The following is a 17,721-nucleotide window of genomic DNA, read 5'->3' on the forward strand; positions in this document are numbered from 1 at the left end:
AGCAATAAAGATCTGTTTTCTGCATGTATCCCTGATATAGATTATATGATAAATGTATACAAAGAATATCAATAGTGCATGCATTGAATGAAGATAATATTGCTATACAATACTGTAGCTGTTTTTGTACATCTCTGAAAGCTGTTAATAGTTTCTTTGTCTCTTTATATTTGATAAGTCAATAATATATTCTGATACACTTCTTCTTTCATTATCATCATCATCATCATCATCATCATCATTATTATTATTATCACTATCATTATTATCATCACTATTATCATTATCATCATCATCATCATTATCATTATCATTATCATCATTATTATCATTATTATCATCATCATATCATTGCCTGCTTTCATTTCCTCTCAACACTTATTAAAACCAATCATGTCATTCCTCTTCAAATATTCTGCGGTCCTGCGGATCATCAAGGCGCGTGAGTGCTGTCACAGATTGAAGAGAGAGAAGAAGAAGGTGTTCAAGTGCAGAGAGACAGATAGCAAGATATATTATAATGCCTTGAAGAGGCTCTGTAAGAGAGTAGAATGATAATAATTTTAAGTAACACTTCTGATAGATTTAGACTGAACTAAGTATAGAAATAATACAGATGACACTGTCTATGAGAGATTGAAAAAGAAGATAGTGAAGAGTCTTATACAGCAGCAGTAAGATCAGAAGAAGTTCTGAGAATGATTTGAGATCAAGATGAAGAGAGAGAGAGAGAAGAAGAGTGTTACTATAAATAAGTAGTGATAGAAGAAGATTAAGAAGGTATTAAAGTAAGAGATAAAGAAGTCAAAACTGATAAGTTTTTTATTGAGAGATAACAATTTTTGATAACACTTCTGTTCTCTAATTGATTAGCAGGAGCTGACAGAGAAGAAGAGAATTGAGGCCTTATTCAGGTCTCAAATGCACTTCATGATTCAGAATATTGAGAAGGCAGCTCTGCTCTCTGAGCATGTCAATCTGCTTATCACTGAGATGAAACCTGAGACAGCAGACCAGGAAATGCGGGATTTTGAGATGCAGGTTAACCTGGCTGAGGGAGAGCAGTGAAAACCCTTCTCTGAGAAGACAGTGAAGAGAGATTTTGAGATGATTATCATCTCAGATGAGAAGAAGAAGAAGAAGAAGAAGAAGAAGAAGAAGAAGAATGAGAAGTGAATTATAAAGAATGATAAGAAGAATGAGAAAGAGAAGAAGTAGATTTTTTTCTTTTTATATTAGTTAGTTATAAGTTTAAGTTTTTAATTATTAATAATTAAAATTGATTTTGAGTTTTCAAAAATTATTGTACAAGTTGTAATCAAGTCAGGAATGATATATATATATATATATATTTAACTATCATGATTCACAAATCACTATAATGTATAAGTATCAATATTTTTTCAACATTGATATTCATAATATTAATATATTTTTAATGATATTATCTGATAACATAATTTGATAACACTCTCTTTCACAATATTAATATATTTCAAGAAATATGACAGAGATTAATCAAGATTATTTGTTTACTTTTATACATTAATAATATTCAATCTGAATTAGTACTAAAATTATAACTAAGCTAAGAAATAAGATTATTTTCTCTTATATTAATTCTTCTTACACACATCAGTGATCAGTTATTGAAAATAAATTATCATCTTTCTTAAATTATTATCATGTCTTCTGAATTCACTTCTTTCACTTCTTTTACTTCTATTGAAGATTCACAAACTCTTCAAGAAATCACTGTGAATCACAAAGTCTATGTTATTTACAATTCAACACAGAATACTCTCTTTTAATTATGATAAATGATTACTTCATTCTTCACATCTGATTCCAGGTCACAAAATTTATGAAAAACTTAACACAAATATTGAGATGAACTATGAAATAATTATCAATAGATTGTATTATAGATTACTGAAGAGTTATCTCTTTACTACAATCACTGCAACTTCATTCAGAAATATTCATTATAAACTGATCATAGCTCTGAAGAAATTTCTCGACATCTGAAGTCATCAGAATACAGACAATAAAAGAAAAATAATCAGAAAATTACTACTGAGCTGATAAGTTACTCTATTAGATAATGATTTTTAATAACACTAACTTTCTAATTTGAAGAAAATCATGTGAAAATGACTCTGTATCAGTACTCTGATTTTACAACTCTCATCTGATAACTTCTGTGAACAATTACTTTGCATGTGTATATCTCTGAATCTTTCTCTTCAATCAATTGAAAACTCCGAATTCTGAACACTTCTTCAAATGCTTAATTCAAATCTTCATATTTCACATCAATTCTGTCTTCAGTTCAATCTTGAGACACACTACAAAGTTAATATACAACATCTAGAATCAGAGTTGAAGAATGATTGAAGAGTGTCTCTCACAGTGAATGCATGAACTAGTACAAATCATCTTGCATTTATAAGAGTTACATGTTATTACATTGATGAGAACTGAACTTATTAAGAGACATTAATTGAATTTGAATCATTGATCAGTAGTCATACTGGGAATTATATAGCAGAGGTATTAATAACTGTGATTAAAAATAACTATTGAGATATTAGTCTCAGTCTTCTTACAATTACAACTGACAATGCTGCAAATAACTATACTATGATGAAGAGCTTGAAGCAAAAATTGGCTTTGCATTTCTGAAATGATAAACAAGGTCATATTCTCTGCATTGCTCATGTGATTCAACTTGTGATGCAAACACTGATAAAGAATCTTAATATTAAGACAAAGAATAATGAGATGGCTGGTTCTTGGGATGAGAATGAGATGAAAGTGATTACTCAAGTAACTTTTGCATTCACTTTGCAAAAGATAATGTTTTTTGACAACACTTTTTGATATTGCTTTTTGATAATGCTTTTTGATAACACTACTGTTAATTTTGAATAGATTGACTAATAATTTAAATATCATAGATTCAAAACATTGCTAATGTGATTTGTACCTCTTCTAAATAATAACAACAATTCTATGATATTCAATAAATAAACAAATCAGTCACATCACTGAATATGATACAGAATGTTAGAACATGATGAAGTTCAATATATGAGATGACTGTTCAGACTCTTCAATTGTGTCAGGTGATTGATCATTGAGTGCAACACTCTGATTGAGAAAAGATTCAGATATTGAAACTTTCTGATATGAAGTGAACTTAGTTGAAATATATAATTGATTTACTGTTTCAGTTTTATAAGATAATAAAGACAGTCTCAATCACTTGTACATCAATGCTGCAGTCAGCCTGATGAGTGTATAATAGTTTATTTACTCATCTTGAGAAGCAGTTGAATCACTCAAAAACAAATTCAGTCTGGGATAATGCTATAGCACAGGCTATTGTTACTGCAAGGAATAAACTGGCATATTACTATAGCAAAATGAAACAATCTTTTACAGAGTACTATACTGTAGCAGCTCTACTAGATTTCTCTCATCAAGTTAATATCTACACTTCTCAAGATTGAACAGAGAAGAAATGAGACTCATATATCAAATTAGCCTGAGACTACTACAATGTCAACTATCAGAGATTTGAACAAGCAGATGTTTGAGATGTGAAGACAGTGGAATACAATTCTCTAGTAAGTAATGATCTTTGATAACACTTCATATCACATAGAACTATAATACTAACTTTGAAACAGAACTTACATACATTGATTGCAACTGAAAATCAGACAAAACTACATGCTTGTAAAACTGAATTTGACTGCTATTTTCAAGATGATCTGATAAATTTACACATCAAATCAATTCTAGAGTTATAAAAAATTGTTGAGAGTACATATTCAACTGTTGCACTGATGACACATGATATTCTGATAATTTCATTGACAGAGGTGAGAATGAAGTGAAAGTTCAACTCAAGTTAAGATATTTATCACTATTATCAGAGACAATTACAAGAAGAAACAATCAAGAAACTCATGATTGTAAAATATAAAATTATCAGACAGTTTAATACCTCTGATCACAGTATATCAGAGAAGTGTAGTTTTCATAAGAAAGTGAAGAATAAACTTATACAAGAATGTATTTAGTTATTTCATAAGTGTTATCAATAATCATTATCAAATTCTGATTATATAAGCAATCACTGAATGAACTGAATGAGACTGATTTTGATCTTCAGTCTCAGTCTCATTCTGATTTTGAAAGAATGATCATCTTTCACAGTTTATCCTGAAAAATTACTCTCATTTCACTGTTCTTGAATTAAATCTGGTCATTTTTCACGTCATTTCTCTCAGAAATGGTCCATTTTCAGATTTTTTTGAGGCTTGGTCCTGGTGAGACTCACATCAAGAAATGTATGAGAGCAGATCAAATGAGATCAAATGTGAAATTCATGGTCCCGCCGGCCAGTCTAGATGAGACTCATATCAAGAAATGTATGAGATCAGATTAAATGAGATTAAATGTGAAATTCATGATTCTGCTGATCAGTCTAGTCAGTAGAAAGTAATTAGAGAAGTTATAGAAATACTTACAAGAAGCTTAACAGTAATTAAACATTATTTATAAAAATATTAAAATTAGAAAAATTTTTAGAACGTTTTTGAAATTAATAGTATATAAATATTAATAGAAATACTCTCTCTCTGTTATCTGAGTAAAATACTTCACAGATAAATGAGAATATTTACAGTTTATAAGAATAAAAGCTGTTATAGAAAAAGAGAAAAGAAGATAAAATTTTATAGACAGATCTGAAATATTTATACTACTTTAAAAAGATATATTTACACTCTAAGTAATCTTACAGAATAGTCAGATCACTCTAGTAAATAAAGTATAATTATAAAGAGTGATTGTAGATTATAAATATCTTAATTCTATAATTCTATAGAGTTAATAAAGAAATGAAAAATTTCTTATAACTCTACAGTGTTAAAGAATAATAATTTATAAAAATAAGTAAAAGATTTACTTATAAATACTTCTCTTTAATAAGAGTGATTTTATAGAAAGTGATTCATCTGCAGAATAAATCTATATAACACTTATATAAGAATCTTATGAAAAAATAATTAAAGATTAACTGAAACTCTTCAGATTAAAAGATATGAAATGAATCTATATAATAATTATATAAGAATCTCATAGAAATAATTAAGAGTTAACTGAAACTCTTTTATATAAAAGATATGAGATAAATCTATATAATAGTTAGAGAAAGATCTGTAGATTATAAAGAATCTTATAAAATAAGAAACTAAGTGACAGACTCTTTTCTCTTTATAATAATAAGAAATTTTTCCTCACTGAGATTTTTTATAAATATGAAGAGTTTTTAGTAAGTATTACTACAGTACTGAGTCTAATTCTATGAAATCAGTCAGTGAAAGACTTCATAGATAAAGTCTTAAAGAGAGAGAAGTATATAAGAAATTTCACTTCTTACAGATTCTTTATCTCTATTTCTATCTCTTATGTAATAAACAGAGTTAGTAGCTCTTGACTATATATAACTATATAGACTGAAGTGCATAACTACTATTTATAACTCAGTTTAAATACTATTATATATTTAATCTTTACATTATTCTTTTCACTGTAAATACTTCTAGTAGCTATTAGTATATATTATATCAAGCTGTAAATATCTGAATAATTGCCTGTAAGTACTTATTCTTACAATTTACTAAATCTCTCTTATAAAAGAGAATATTATTTAATATTAGAGAGCTGAGCTTAATTAAATTACATTATATTTATTTATAAAATAAGAGAAGTTAAATGAATTTTATTTACAGTTATTTATCTATATTATATTATATAGAATTATCTACTAAATTTACTCATTTTATAAGTAAATTTTAATAATTACACTATTATTAAGCTTTCAGCAGTTTGTTGAAGCTACTATACAAGCTCTAACTCACGTGACTAACACATATATATTTAGCTTTTACTAGCTACTAGTTAAATAATAATGCCCCGGTGGCTGAATGGTTAATGCGGCCATCTGGTAGCGCCTTGGCGTGGGAAATCAGAGCGTGTGAGTTCGAAACCCGCAGGGAATACATTAAATCCGGAACTCAAGCACCTCAGGTTTCTAATAAATACAGAGGTGTACAAATCGCTTCAATAAAATTGCTCTATGTTCCTGGGCTGGGAAGTTATTATCGCATGTATTTAATTGTCACTTCTTTGTATTTCCTATGTTCTTGTTATCTTGATGTAGTCTCAACACCTGTATTTCCTCCTGTATAATCAACACTTGACCTGTATTTAACATCATGCAAGGACTCATCATAAGCTCCGCTTGCATATGAGTATAATGAAAGAATAATAATAATAATAATAGTTAAATAATAATAATCAATTATATTCAATCTCTCTTACAGATTATACAGCTCTTACACTTCTACAAAGTATTATAATTATATAATAATCATATAATAAGCTTTTCAATTAGCTGCTTCTTTCATTCAAATATCTTATATTAAATGCCTGTCAATATAAGATTAATTAATTATGAAGAAATCTCAGAGAATTAAATTACTGTATCTGAATTCTTTTCAATTTTAATAACTATGAGAAAATTATTATATAATAATAATAATTCAAATAATAATAATATAACTAATAAAGCTGCTGTCTTGAGATAATATATTATTTAAATAAATAAAGAACTATATTGAATAAAAGCTTCTAGTAATTCTACTACTATAGCTACTATTAATAATAATAATAATTTAAGCTCTAATTTTATTACTTATCTTTAGAATTAAGAGAATATTTCTACACTAAACAGAGTTCTTCAAGAATTTTATAAATATATTAAATATCTTTAAAAATCAGGTTTTTTTAAATCAATATCTAATTACTTCATTTAAAAGAAAGAGATTCTATTTATTATTAAATAATCTTATATAGAAGATATTTTTATTAATAAGTTCTTCAAAAATATCTCTAAGAATATGAAATAATTCTAAAAGAAATATAACTTTTAACTATATAATTTTATATAGTTTTCTATTTCTATTAAAGCTAAATCTCTTTTTAATATACTTTAAAATTTTCTAAGTTCTGCTGCTCTATGAAATATTATAATAGTATTCTTTTCAGAATAAGTAAAAATTCACAGAGTCTATCTATTTAAGAAATTTAATAATATCAGTATAACTATTATCTATAATAACTTTAATTACTTATTTAGAGAATATCTACTTATAATTTATATTAAGTATATTTATTTTAAATATATTAATATTTTTAACTTTATATTCTTTAATAAGCTTCTTAATAGTTTTATTAAGAAGTGATTAATTTTTATCAGAGATTATATAAACTATATAATAAAGAATAATAATATTATATTATTCAATAATAATTTTCTTAATCTCTACAGAGATATACTACTTTATCTATTATTAAATAATAAAAATATCAGAAATGATATAAAGAATAATAAAGATATTATTAAGAATATAAAGAATAATAAGAATATTAAGAAGAAATATACTATCTATAAAATAAAAGATTAAAATAAATTAAGCTATTAATTTAAATACTTAGAGAAATAATCTGTAAATTGAAAGAATAGACAGAAGATTAATAATAATAATATTATTATATCTATATACTATAATACTGAGTAAGTCTTTTAATAATACTCATGATAACTGTCAATATTAATACTAAAATAATGAAAATACTGATAATAATATCAGGTCTCAGTGTCTATATAATACCAGGTCACAGTGTCTATGATATCAGACCTCAGTGTCTATATAATATCAGGCCACAGTATCTATATAATGCCAGGTCACAGTGTCTATGATGTCAGGCCTCAGTGTCTATATGATGCCGGGCCACTGATTGCTTATATAATGATCTATACTGATGATCTATGTCTATGCCTATGATGATGAAAATCATAAAAATAATGAGAATGAGATTCTGTGATATTAGAATGACTGAGAATAATATCAATACTAAAAGAATGAATTTAAGTGTTCTTCTTATATATTTTTTATATTTTTTCATATATAAAGCTAGTTTGTATGAGAAAACTAGACTTTACTTTTTATAATTAATTTTTATTATAGATTTAAATAATTTTAGTACTTTTAACTATGTGAATTAACTGATCTATATAGTATGAAGAGATATTGAAGCTACTATACAAGCTCTAACTCACATAACTTATATATATATATTTAGCTTTCACTAGCTACTAGTTAAATAAAAATATCTTAATGCACATGAGTCTCTGTGTACAAAGACATTGCAGAGTTAAGCTCAAAACAGAAGACTCTGCAAGATTGATTTTACAGCTTATTAATAGAAGAGATAGAACTGTAACTGTAGTAAAAGTATATCTGTAAAGTGAAATAAGATTGACTTGAGAATAAGTTAAATAATAATATAGATAATTGATGAAAGACTAAAGAGAGATCTGCAGAACTAAGAGATAAATTAATTATTAAAGATAATGACTGCAGCTGTTTTCTTAATTAAGTTAAGAATAAAGTTAATAAGAGATGTTCTCTATAACATTTAATAATACAGTAAGCTCTTTGAATAATAGTTTTCTTTTTACAGACTGCTATTAATGAAGATACATCAAAACTATGAATCTTATAGTAATAAAACTTAATCTCTGATAATATATCTGTTTCAATAGACTGTTCACAGACTTAAGAGACTACTATTAATTATATGAAGTATTAATATATCTAGAATAATAGAGAGAGTTCAGACTCATTTATCATAGAATCTATAACTGTATATAATATAACAGAACTAAAGCAGTGACTAGTCAGCAGTATTATATAGAGATAGTTGTTAAAAAGCTGTATAAGTGAGCTTGACTATCTTGCTTAAATAGTGAGCTCATAGACTACAGAGTTATTATAAGAATATCACAGATATAATACTTAGTATACTAAGAAGATTATATAAGAAACACAGTAACTCTTATATATCTTTTAGTAGAAGAAAAATGAATCACTGACTTCTTTGATGAAGAGTCAGTATCTAGCTATTCTATATAAATAATGAATAAATACTCTTCTCTTATTCTATAAGTAAGAATAGCTGAAGTGATATCTCAGTGATATCTTATTATTAAGAAAGAGTAATCTGCTGATCTTGTATAGAAGTGAAGTTCTTATATTCATCAATTGAATCTTTCTATAATATATCTGAATAATGTTATAGAGTGATTGAAAATCAGTTTAAATAATCTGTGAGATGAATGAAATTATCTGTATGAAAGTGATGAGCTGTGTGAAACTGTAGTAAGATTTTGACATGATCAGAGATGTGATACTGTAGAAGAATCTGATTTTACTATATATATTCATTTACAGTTCTACACAGTGTAAAGAGATAATCAGTGATAGAAAAGATGTAATAAGAGAAGATTACAATATCTAAGTTCTCTAAGTGTGATATTGAAGACAGACAGCTGTAAAAGTAGTAGAACACTGTAAAGAAATGAATTAATTAAGATACTGATTTTGCAAGCAGTGAACACAGGCTTTTGACACATTATTCATTCTTGAGAATCTATGAGAGATGATTAATCAGATGTATTATCTATTCAAGAATCTGTACAGAGTAGATGATATGATTAGACTGGCCGTCAGAACCATGAATTTCACATTTGATTTCATTTGATCTGATCTCATACATTTCTTGACATGAGTCTCACCAGGACCAAGCCTCAAAAAAATCTGAAAATGAACTATTTCTGAGAGAAATGGCGTGAAAAATGACCAGATTTAATTCAAGAACAGTGAAATGAAAGTAATTTTCCAGAATAAACTGTGAAAGATAATCATTCTTTCAAAATCAGAATGAGACTGAGACTGAAGATCAAAATCAGTCTCATTCAGTTCATTCAGTGATTGCTTATATAATCAGAATTTGATAATGATTAGTGATAATACTTATGAAATAACTAAATACATTCTTATGCAAGTTTATTCTTCACTTTCTCATAAAAACTACACTTCTCTGATATACTGTGATCAGAGGTATTAAACTGTCTGATAATTCCATATTTTATAATCATGAGTTTCTTGATTGTTTCTTCTTGTAATTGTTCTCAGTAATAGTGATAAATATCTTGACTTGAGTTGAACTTTCACTTCATTCTCATCTCTGTCAATGAAATTATCAGAATATCACACATTATCAGTGCAACAGTTGAATATATACTCTCAACAATTTTTCATAGCTCTAGAATTGATTTAATGTGTAAATTCATTGAATCATCTTGAAGATAGCAGTCAAATTCAGTTTTACAAGCATGTAGTTTTACCTGATTTTCAGTTGTAATCAATGTATGTAAGTTCTGTTTCAAAGTTAGTATTATAGTTCTATATGATATGAAGTGTTATCAAAGATTATTACTTACTAGAGAATTGTATTTCACTGTCTTCACATCTCAAACATCTGCTCATTCAAATCTCTGATAGTTGACATTGTAGTAGTCTCAGACTAATTTGATATATGAGTCTTATTTCTTCTCTGTTCAATCTTGAGAAGTGTAGATATTAACTTAATGAGAGAAATCTAGTAGAGCTGCTACAGTATAGTACTCTGTAAAAGATTGTTCTATTTTGCTGTAATAATATATCAGTTTATCTCTTACAGCAACAATAGCCTGCACTATAGCATTATCTCAGACTGAATTTCTTTTTAAGTGATTCAACTGCTTCTTAAGATGAGTAAATAAACTGTTATATACTTATCAGACTGACTGCAGCATTGATGTATAAGTGATTAAGACTGTCTTTATTATCTTATAAAACTGAAACAGTAAATCAATCACATATTTCAACTGAGTTCACTTCATATCAGAAAGTTTCAATATCTGAATCTTTTTCTGATCAGAGTGTTGTACTCAATAATCAATCATCTGATACAATTGAAGAGTCTAAATAGTTATCTTATATGTTAAACTTCACTATGTTCTAACATTCTATATTATATTGAGTGATATAACTGATTTGTTTATTTATTGAATATCATGAAATTGTTATTATTATTTAGAAGAGATATAAATTGTATTAGCAATGTTTTAAATCTATAATATTTAAATTATTAGTCAATCTATTTGTGGTTCAGAAGAACATACGACCGTCGGATAATACCGCGGCCGCTTCCGAACTACTAGCGTACGCGTATGAGTGTAAAGGGGCCATAGCAGCCGCTAATTAAATTAGTGTATGATATTACAATATATAAGAAGCCGGTGTACGCCTGTAATCATACACTGGCTTAAGCAATCTTTGAATCACATCTAATAGTATGTCTAAAAACTGGTGAGGAGCGCAGGCTCCTTCAGAATGTGATAATTCTATCTATGAAGTGATTTGTAGTTATCATGCCTGTGTGGTCCTAGAACATCTCAAAAGATAGCATACAAAGAGCAGTGAGTGAAAGAGCATCTGATTGATACTGCTTCACTTGTTGAAGAAAAACTCCATGCTCAGGCAAATGCCACATATGAGACATGAACAGATGAGATGTGAGAAAGAGAATGGAAGTGATGAACCAGATTCAAAGAAGTTCACTCCCTACTCAAAAGAAGGATAAAAGAGGGTGTGGTCACCACCGGAGTCGTACGATGATAACAGAAATCATATAGCAATATAGTGATATAATGATAGATATTGTACAATTAACAAGAAAACCACTGAAATGAATACCTTTTCTAGCTGATATGAACAACACTCTTCTCTGCTACCTGAACTGGAAGGTATGCAGAACCTCTCAGAGAGTTTACTTGAAGCAGTAAGAAAAGCAGCTGAGACCACTGAACTGGAATTGAAGCTCTGTATGTGTACAAGGATTCTAAACAAGATTGAGGCCTTGTATATGCAGTGGCAGACTGAGGTGGAAGTCAAACAATAATTAGCATTCACTGCAAATCAAGTATTCACTATGAAGAGCTTCACTGATGCAATCATCATCATTAATAAGAATAGAGAAAACCAGATCTTAGGCCTGCAGCAGAAGATTGAATATTTACATAGATAGATGACTACATCAAACCTGGAGATTTCATCATAATTGTTCACAACCTCTTCAGAAGTATATACATCATCAGAGACTGCTGTGCGGAATGAGAATCTGAGCATGAAATACATCAAGCTGAAAGATCTGCTGAAGTCATTAAGCTTCAATAATAACTGAAAAAATGATGCTGCAATCAGCTAACTAAGTCAGATGTAATCATATTATCAGATTGAATATGAACTCATAGACAGACAGTTAACAGAATTTTAACAAGTCTTAAGATCTGCTGTGTTTCTACATAGAAAAGTGAAGTCATTATAAATGACTGATGAAAAGATAAATCTCACAGACTTAGAGTGATATTCATTTTTATAAATATAAAATAAGTTTTTCAAATGAATCTTACACAACTTTGAGAAAGTGAATATATAAGATAAGTATTATGAATACTTCACTGAGTGTAGACAAGTGAGTAATCTTATATCATACTTTATATACTTCAGCTTATACTATCTTGTATTGAATGAAGAGCTTTTAACATCTTTCTATTTACAGATCTTCATTCATGATCTTACATCTAAGTTAAAAGCAGAATGAAAATGCTTAATCTCACAGTCAGACATAGTGAAGAAAGTATACAACATTCTTATTATATAGAAATAAGTGAATCAATTATAATAGAAAATACTGCAATTGAGTATATCTCAGCAGAGAATAGATAATCAGACTTCTATGATACAAGTTATACACTCAGATATGATGAATCTAGATCTGAATATCATCACTAAAGTGCTGAATTCTCTGAAAAAGAAATTCTCTGAGTGAAAATCTTGATATTATGAGCATTGAGCTTGCTTCAACTGTGAACACTAAAATCATGATATAAAAGATTGCACTCAGTGTACACAGTCAAGAGAAGCAAAAGAGTTAAAAAACTAGCAGAATCAGTGAGCTTGAAGACACTCACTGATATTCTATGAAAAGTCTTCAAAGTGAAAGAGATGTCTGTGTTAGATGACTCTCTGAATTCTGCAAATATAAAGAAGAAGCAGGCTTCTGAATGAGATGCAGATGAGAATGATGAAGTGAACACTCATCTCAATGCCTTGAGATCTGAAATGTTAATGTATAGAGAACACTTGAATAAGAATTGAGAGATGACTGCAAAAGTATTAACAGACACAGAAGCTTCTATATAATATATTAATAATTATATAATCTGAAGATTGAAAGAGATCTGCTGAGTAAAGAATTCTCAATGCATAAGATTATCTGATAATTAATATCTGATATCATCTGCAAAAGTAAGAGTTCTCTTGCACTTTGAAGAATGATCTTGCTATATTTGAGTGTGAGAGCTGCAGAATGTGAAATACAATCTTATTCTCAGACTTGATTGATTTCAAAGGTTCAATTCACAGATTCAATGATGTACATGTCATATGTGATTGACTGATAGGAAGAAAATGATTCATACAATTCTATCAACTGATATGAGAAGGACATTTCACATCTCTGATATAGAAGAATTAAATCTGCTTATATATTAACAAGTAAAGAGAATAATTTACAAGACCTCATCTGAAAGCATTCTGTATATCATACAGAACCTGAAAGTGAAGAAAATCAAGATAAAAGATATATGAAAGAATAAGTGTATGAAGAAGCTTCTGAAGAAGTATGAAAAGATCTTCTGAACAGATCTTTCACTGAAATTACTGTCAGAATGAGGATTTGTATATGAGATTGACATGAGAGATACAAAACCAGTCAATCAGAATATATACTCTCTGTCACAAATGTATCTTGAAGAACAGAAGTGTCAGATCACAGACCTTCTAGAATATGATCTTATATGACTCTCATCACGCGCGTGGAGCTTTCCAGTTCTATTTGTGAAAAATGTGAGTGAGAAGTGATGAATGTGTATCAATTATCAAGCACTCAATAAGCTTATGATCAAGAATGAATATTCACTGTCACAGATTCAACAACAGTTGAATACAGTTGAAAACACTCAATATCTATTGAAGATTGATCTTCTCTCAGAATACTGACAGATCTGTGTAGATGAACTGTCAGTCCCGCGAACTGTGTTTAATACACAATGAGAGAAGTTTAAATTTCTGACAATGTTATTTAATCTGACAAATGTGCCTGTCATCTTTCAAATGATGATGAATATGATTCTTCATAAATAGAATGAAACCTCATGTCTCATATATCTTGATAATATTCTAGTCTTTTCAAACTCATATAATAAATATCTGAAGTATCTTGATGAAGTGCTTATAACTCTGACAGAGTATAAGCTCTATATCAAATCAATCAAGTGTGTGTTTAAAACAGAAGAGTTGAAGTTCATAGAATATGTAGTAAGTGATAACTATATACACTTCATCTCAGAGAAATTGAATATTATAGTGAATTGACTGTAGCTGAGAAATATACATTATGTACAACAGTTTCTTAAGTTGATCTCATACTACTGCAGATTCATCAAGGATTTTGCATGAATATCTGTATCACTCTCAGATCTCTTAAGAGAAACAGATGCAAATCTGTGAAAGAAGAAGTTTTATTCAATCATCTGAAATACTGTGTGTGAAGAGGCTTTTCTCACACTGAGAGAATGTGTAGCAACATTCTCAGTGCTTATTCAATCAGATTGTGATAAATCTTTCTACATCAAGACAGATGTATCTGAATGAGCTATTAAAGACACTCTTCTATAGATGAGTAAGAACAGCAAGCTGTATCTGATGATGTATGATGATAGAAAACTATCAGATGCTGAGCTTAATTACTCAGTGTATGAAAAGAAATTGCTAGTGATTAAGCACATGCTGGTGTTGTGAGATAGATATATCAATAACAGATATACAATAACAGTGATCATGAATCATGAAAGTCTCATCTATCTACAATTAATAATAAAATCTTTCAAATGCTTAGCATGTTGAATCTTGAAGTTTCAAGTATATAATCTTTATATCAAATACTGAAAAGAATCAGACACAGTGATGTCAGATGCAATCAGTCACAGATCTGATTTCATGAGTGAGAGTTCTATGAACCAGGCACAAGAAATGTTTGCATTAAATGTGCTGAGAGAATGCAAGAAATCAGAATGAGTGAATATCATGATCTCTTACTTGAAGAATGACAAGATGTTGAATGACAAGTGTCTTGCAAGAGTAGTAGAAGAGATGCTTTCAAACTTCAAGCTGAGGAAATTAGGAAATGAAAATGATGTTGTGCTTTACTGTGATCTAGAATATACAGAAGCTCTCTATCTAGAATCTTCATTTAGATATGACTTAGTAGCTCATATGTATAAGAAATTCAGTCACTTAGAAAGCTCTGAACTCATGAGCATACTTGAATTAAGAGTATACTGGCCAAGCATGGCTGAGAACATTCAGGCATATGCTCATGAGTGCCTGAATTGCCAGGTTGTGAAAGAATCTAAGAAAGGATTAGAATATGAGAAAGCACAATATCAGATAAAGTGTATGATACAACTGTTTAAACAATGAAGAATGAACCTCATAGACATATTGTCACAAACATCAAATGAAAACTGATGAATAATTACTGCTATTGATTACACTACTGACTGGCCAGTTGTGAAAGCAGTTTCAGAGATGACAGAGAAGATGATGATGAAGTTTCTACATAATGAGATCTATGTCAACTATGAAATGCCGCGTGAGATTCTAACTGATAACAGTGTGAATCTCATGAGAGAAGTGATGAGGCATTTCATGAGCCAGTTACAGACAAGACATTGTAGAACAACATCATATCATTCACAGATGAATAAAAAGATGAAACACTTGAATGAAATCTTGAGCAACATGCTGATGAAATATCTAGTGAGCAAGTCTATGAGACTATGAAATGAATATCTTGAACAGGTGCTATTAGTCACATGAATTCAGCAGCATGCAGTCTTCAAGTGTTCATCATTCTACCTGTTGTATGAATTGCATCCACACATCTCAGAGAATGCTTCAGAAAAGATGAGAAAGAAAACAGCAGTTGCAGATGCAACAGTCACAGATGTGAAATCACGATTGAAAGAGATCAGCTATGCACGTGCAAAAGCTAATGAGTTACTCCTGAACTGAGCAATTCAATTGAAAAGAATACAAGACTCACTTGTTAAGAAATCAAGTCTCAAGATGAGAATGTGAGTTCTTGTATACAATGAGAGTTCTGAGAAGTTTCAATCTAGATGGTTTGAGTCATATAAGATACTTAAATCACATTCTCTGAGAATGTATGCATTGAAAGAATCAGAGAGATGAGTCTTACACAACTTAATCAATGATTTATAACTTATGAAAGCAAAGATGTAAGATCTGAGTGAATTATGATTATTCACAGCACTATTATCAGTGTTGAAAAAGAAGAGACTTACAATTGAAAAGCCTCATGAAGTAAGAGAAATCATAGACACTTATAAATCAGATGATCTCACTTATTTCAATCTTTTCATAATTACAAGAAAAGAATGAGAAGTAATGAAGAAATCAGGTGAATATCACACTTCAATAAGTAATGAGACTGTAGCTGGTCATATAATAATACACTGCAGATAGTGAGTGTAACACAGTAAAGAGCAGTCTCAGAGCAGCAGACTTGCACATGAGTCAGATTGTAGAAGAAAAAGAAATTCAGAGTTAGATTTAACTGTTTACATCAGTTCAATTATGAAGATCACAGAGAATGAACTATCTGAAACATTCACAGACATGTAAGACTAAGTCATCTCAACCTCTGAGAATGCTCAGAGATTGAGTGAGATTAGTTTTGATGAGCTGTTCACTGTAGTGATCTGAGCAGGCGAAGAGAGACAGTATAATGTGTGAGACAGAATTATAAAAAGTTGAAAGCTGCTGAACCTAGTCACTGAACACTGTATCATATAGAGATTGTGTAAGAGTAGTGACTAGCAGATAGAGAAAAAGTGTAAGAAAAGAGATGATGAATTGATCATTAACTGTAAGAGTTAGCTGTAAAAGATAAATGTTATCATACACATCTCATTCATTTTCATATGTCACACATTTAATCTATTTTCAACATCATCTGAAAAACATCAAAAACAAAGGAAATCTCAAAACTCGAGATCTGTAAGGAATTCAAGAGCTGCAAGCCACTCTTATAACAATGCTGCACATGCCTCTGATTTCTCTACTGCTCTGTGTACAACATTAATGTCATTTATTGCAAGATTGACTGAAATGCCAATATAGAAATGTGTATGCGTATGCATAGAGAAATTGAAGAAGAGTGCGGGACCCGCAGGACCAGGAGTCAGAGCAGAGAAGACAGAGATGAAAGAAACAGAAGAAGGAGAAGATGCAGGATCAGATGAACAACAGTAAGAGCCACCTGAGACTGAACACTTATAACCTGGTGTGTGCACAACCTTCTCTGCAGAGAAGGAAGAGAAAGCAACAGAAGAAGCTTAAAAGTGAAAGAAAGTAGTCTCTGTGATATTGTCATCTTCAATGAGAATGGCCTCTGACATCAGAGCAACTAAGAATCATTATTAGTATATGAAAATTGCAAAAGCAGGGATAATAATTACTGAATGAACACCTGCTGATCTTAGAATTGTATGCATAATTACAACATGCATGAGGCTTCTCAGAAAGAGAGAGAGAGACACAGAGA

The 17,721-nt window shown here is 29.5% G+C and overlaps 1 protein-coding gene across 1 annotated transcript; it reads left to right on the plus strand.

Moving 5' to 3' along the window:
• Nucleotides 1–393: 393 nt before the first annotated feature.
• On the plus strand, nucleotides 394–1,068 carry BDCG_16476 (uncharacterized protein; the record flags this gene model as incomplete). Its single annotated transcript, XM_045425704.1, has 3 exons — nucleotides 394–538; nucleotides 617–674; nucleotides 915–1,068. The coding sequence occupies 3 exons, from the start codon at nucleotides 394–396 to the stop codon at nucleotides 1,066–1,068; spliced, it is 357 nt and encodes a 118-aa protein (XP_045279834.1).
• Nucleotides 1,069–17,721: the final 16,653 nt, after the last annotated feature.

Source organism: Blastomyces dermatitidis, assembly GCF_000003525.1.
Source record: "Blastomyces dermatitidis ER-3 genomic scaffold supercont1.2, whole genome shotgun sequence".
Classification (NCBI taxonomy): Eukaryota; Fungi; Ascomycota; class Eurotiomycetes; order Onygenales; family Ajellomycetaceae; genus Blastomyces; species Blastomyces dermatitidis.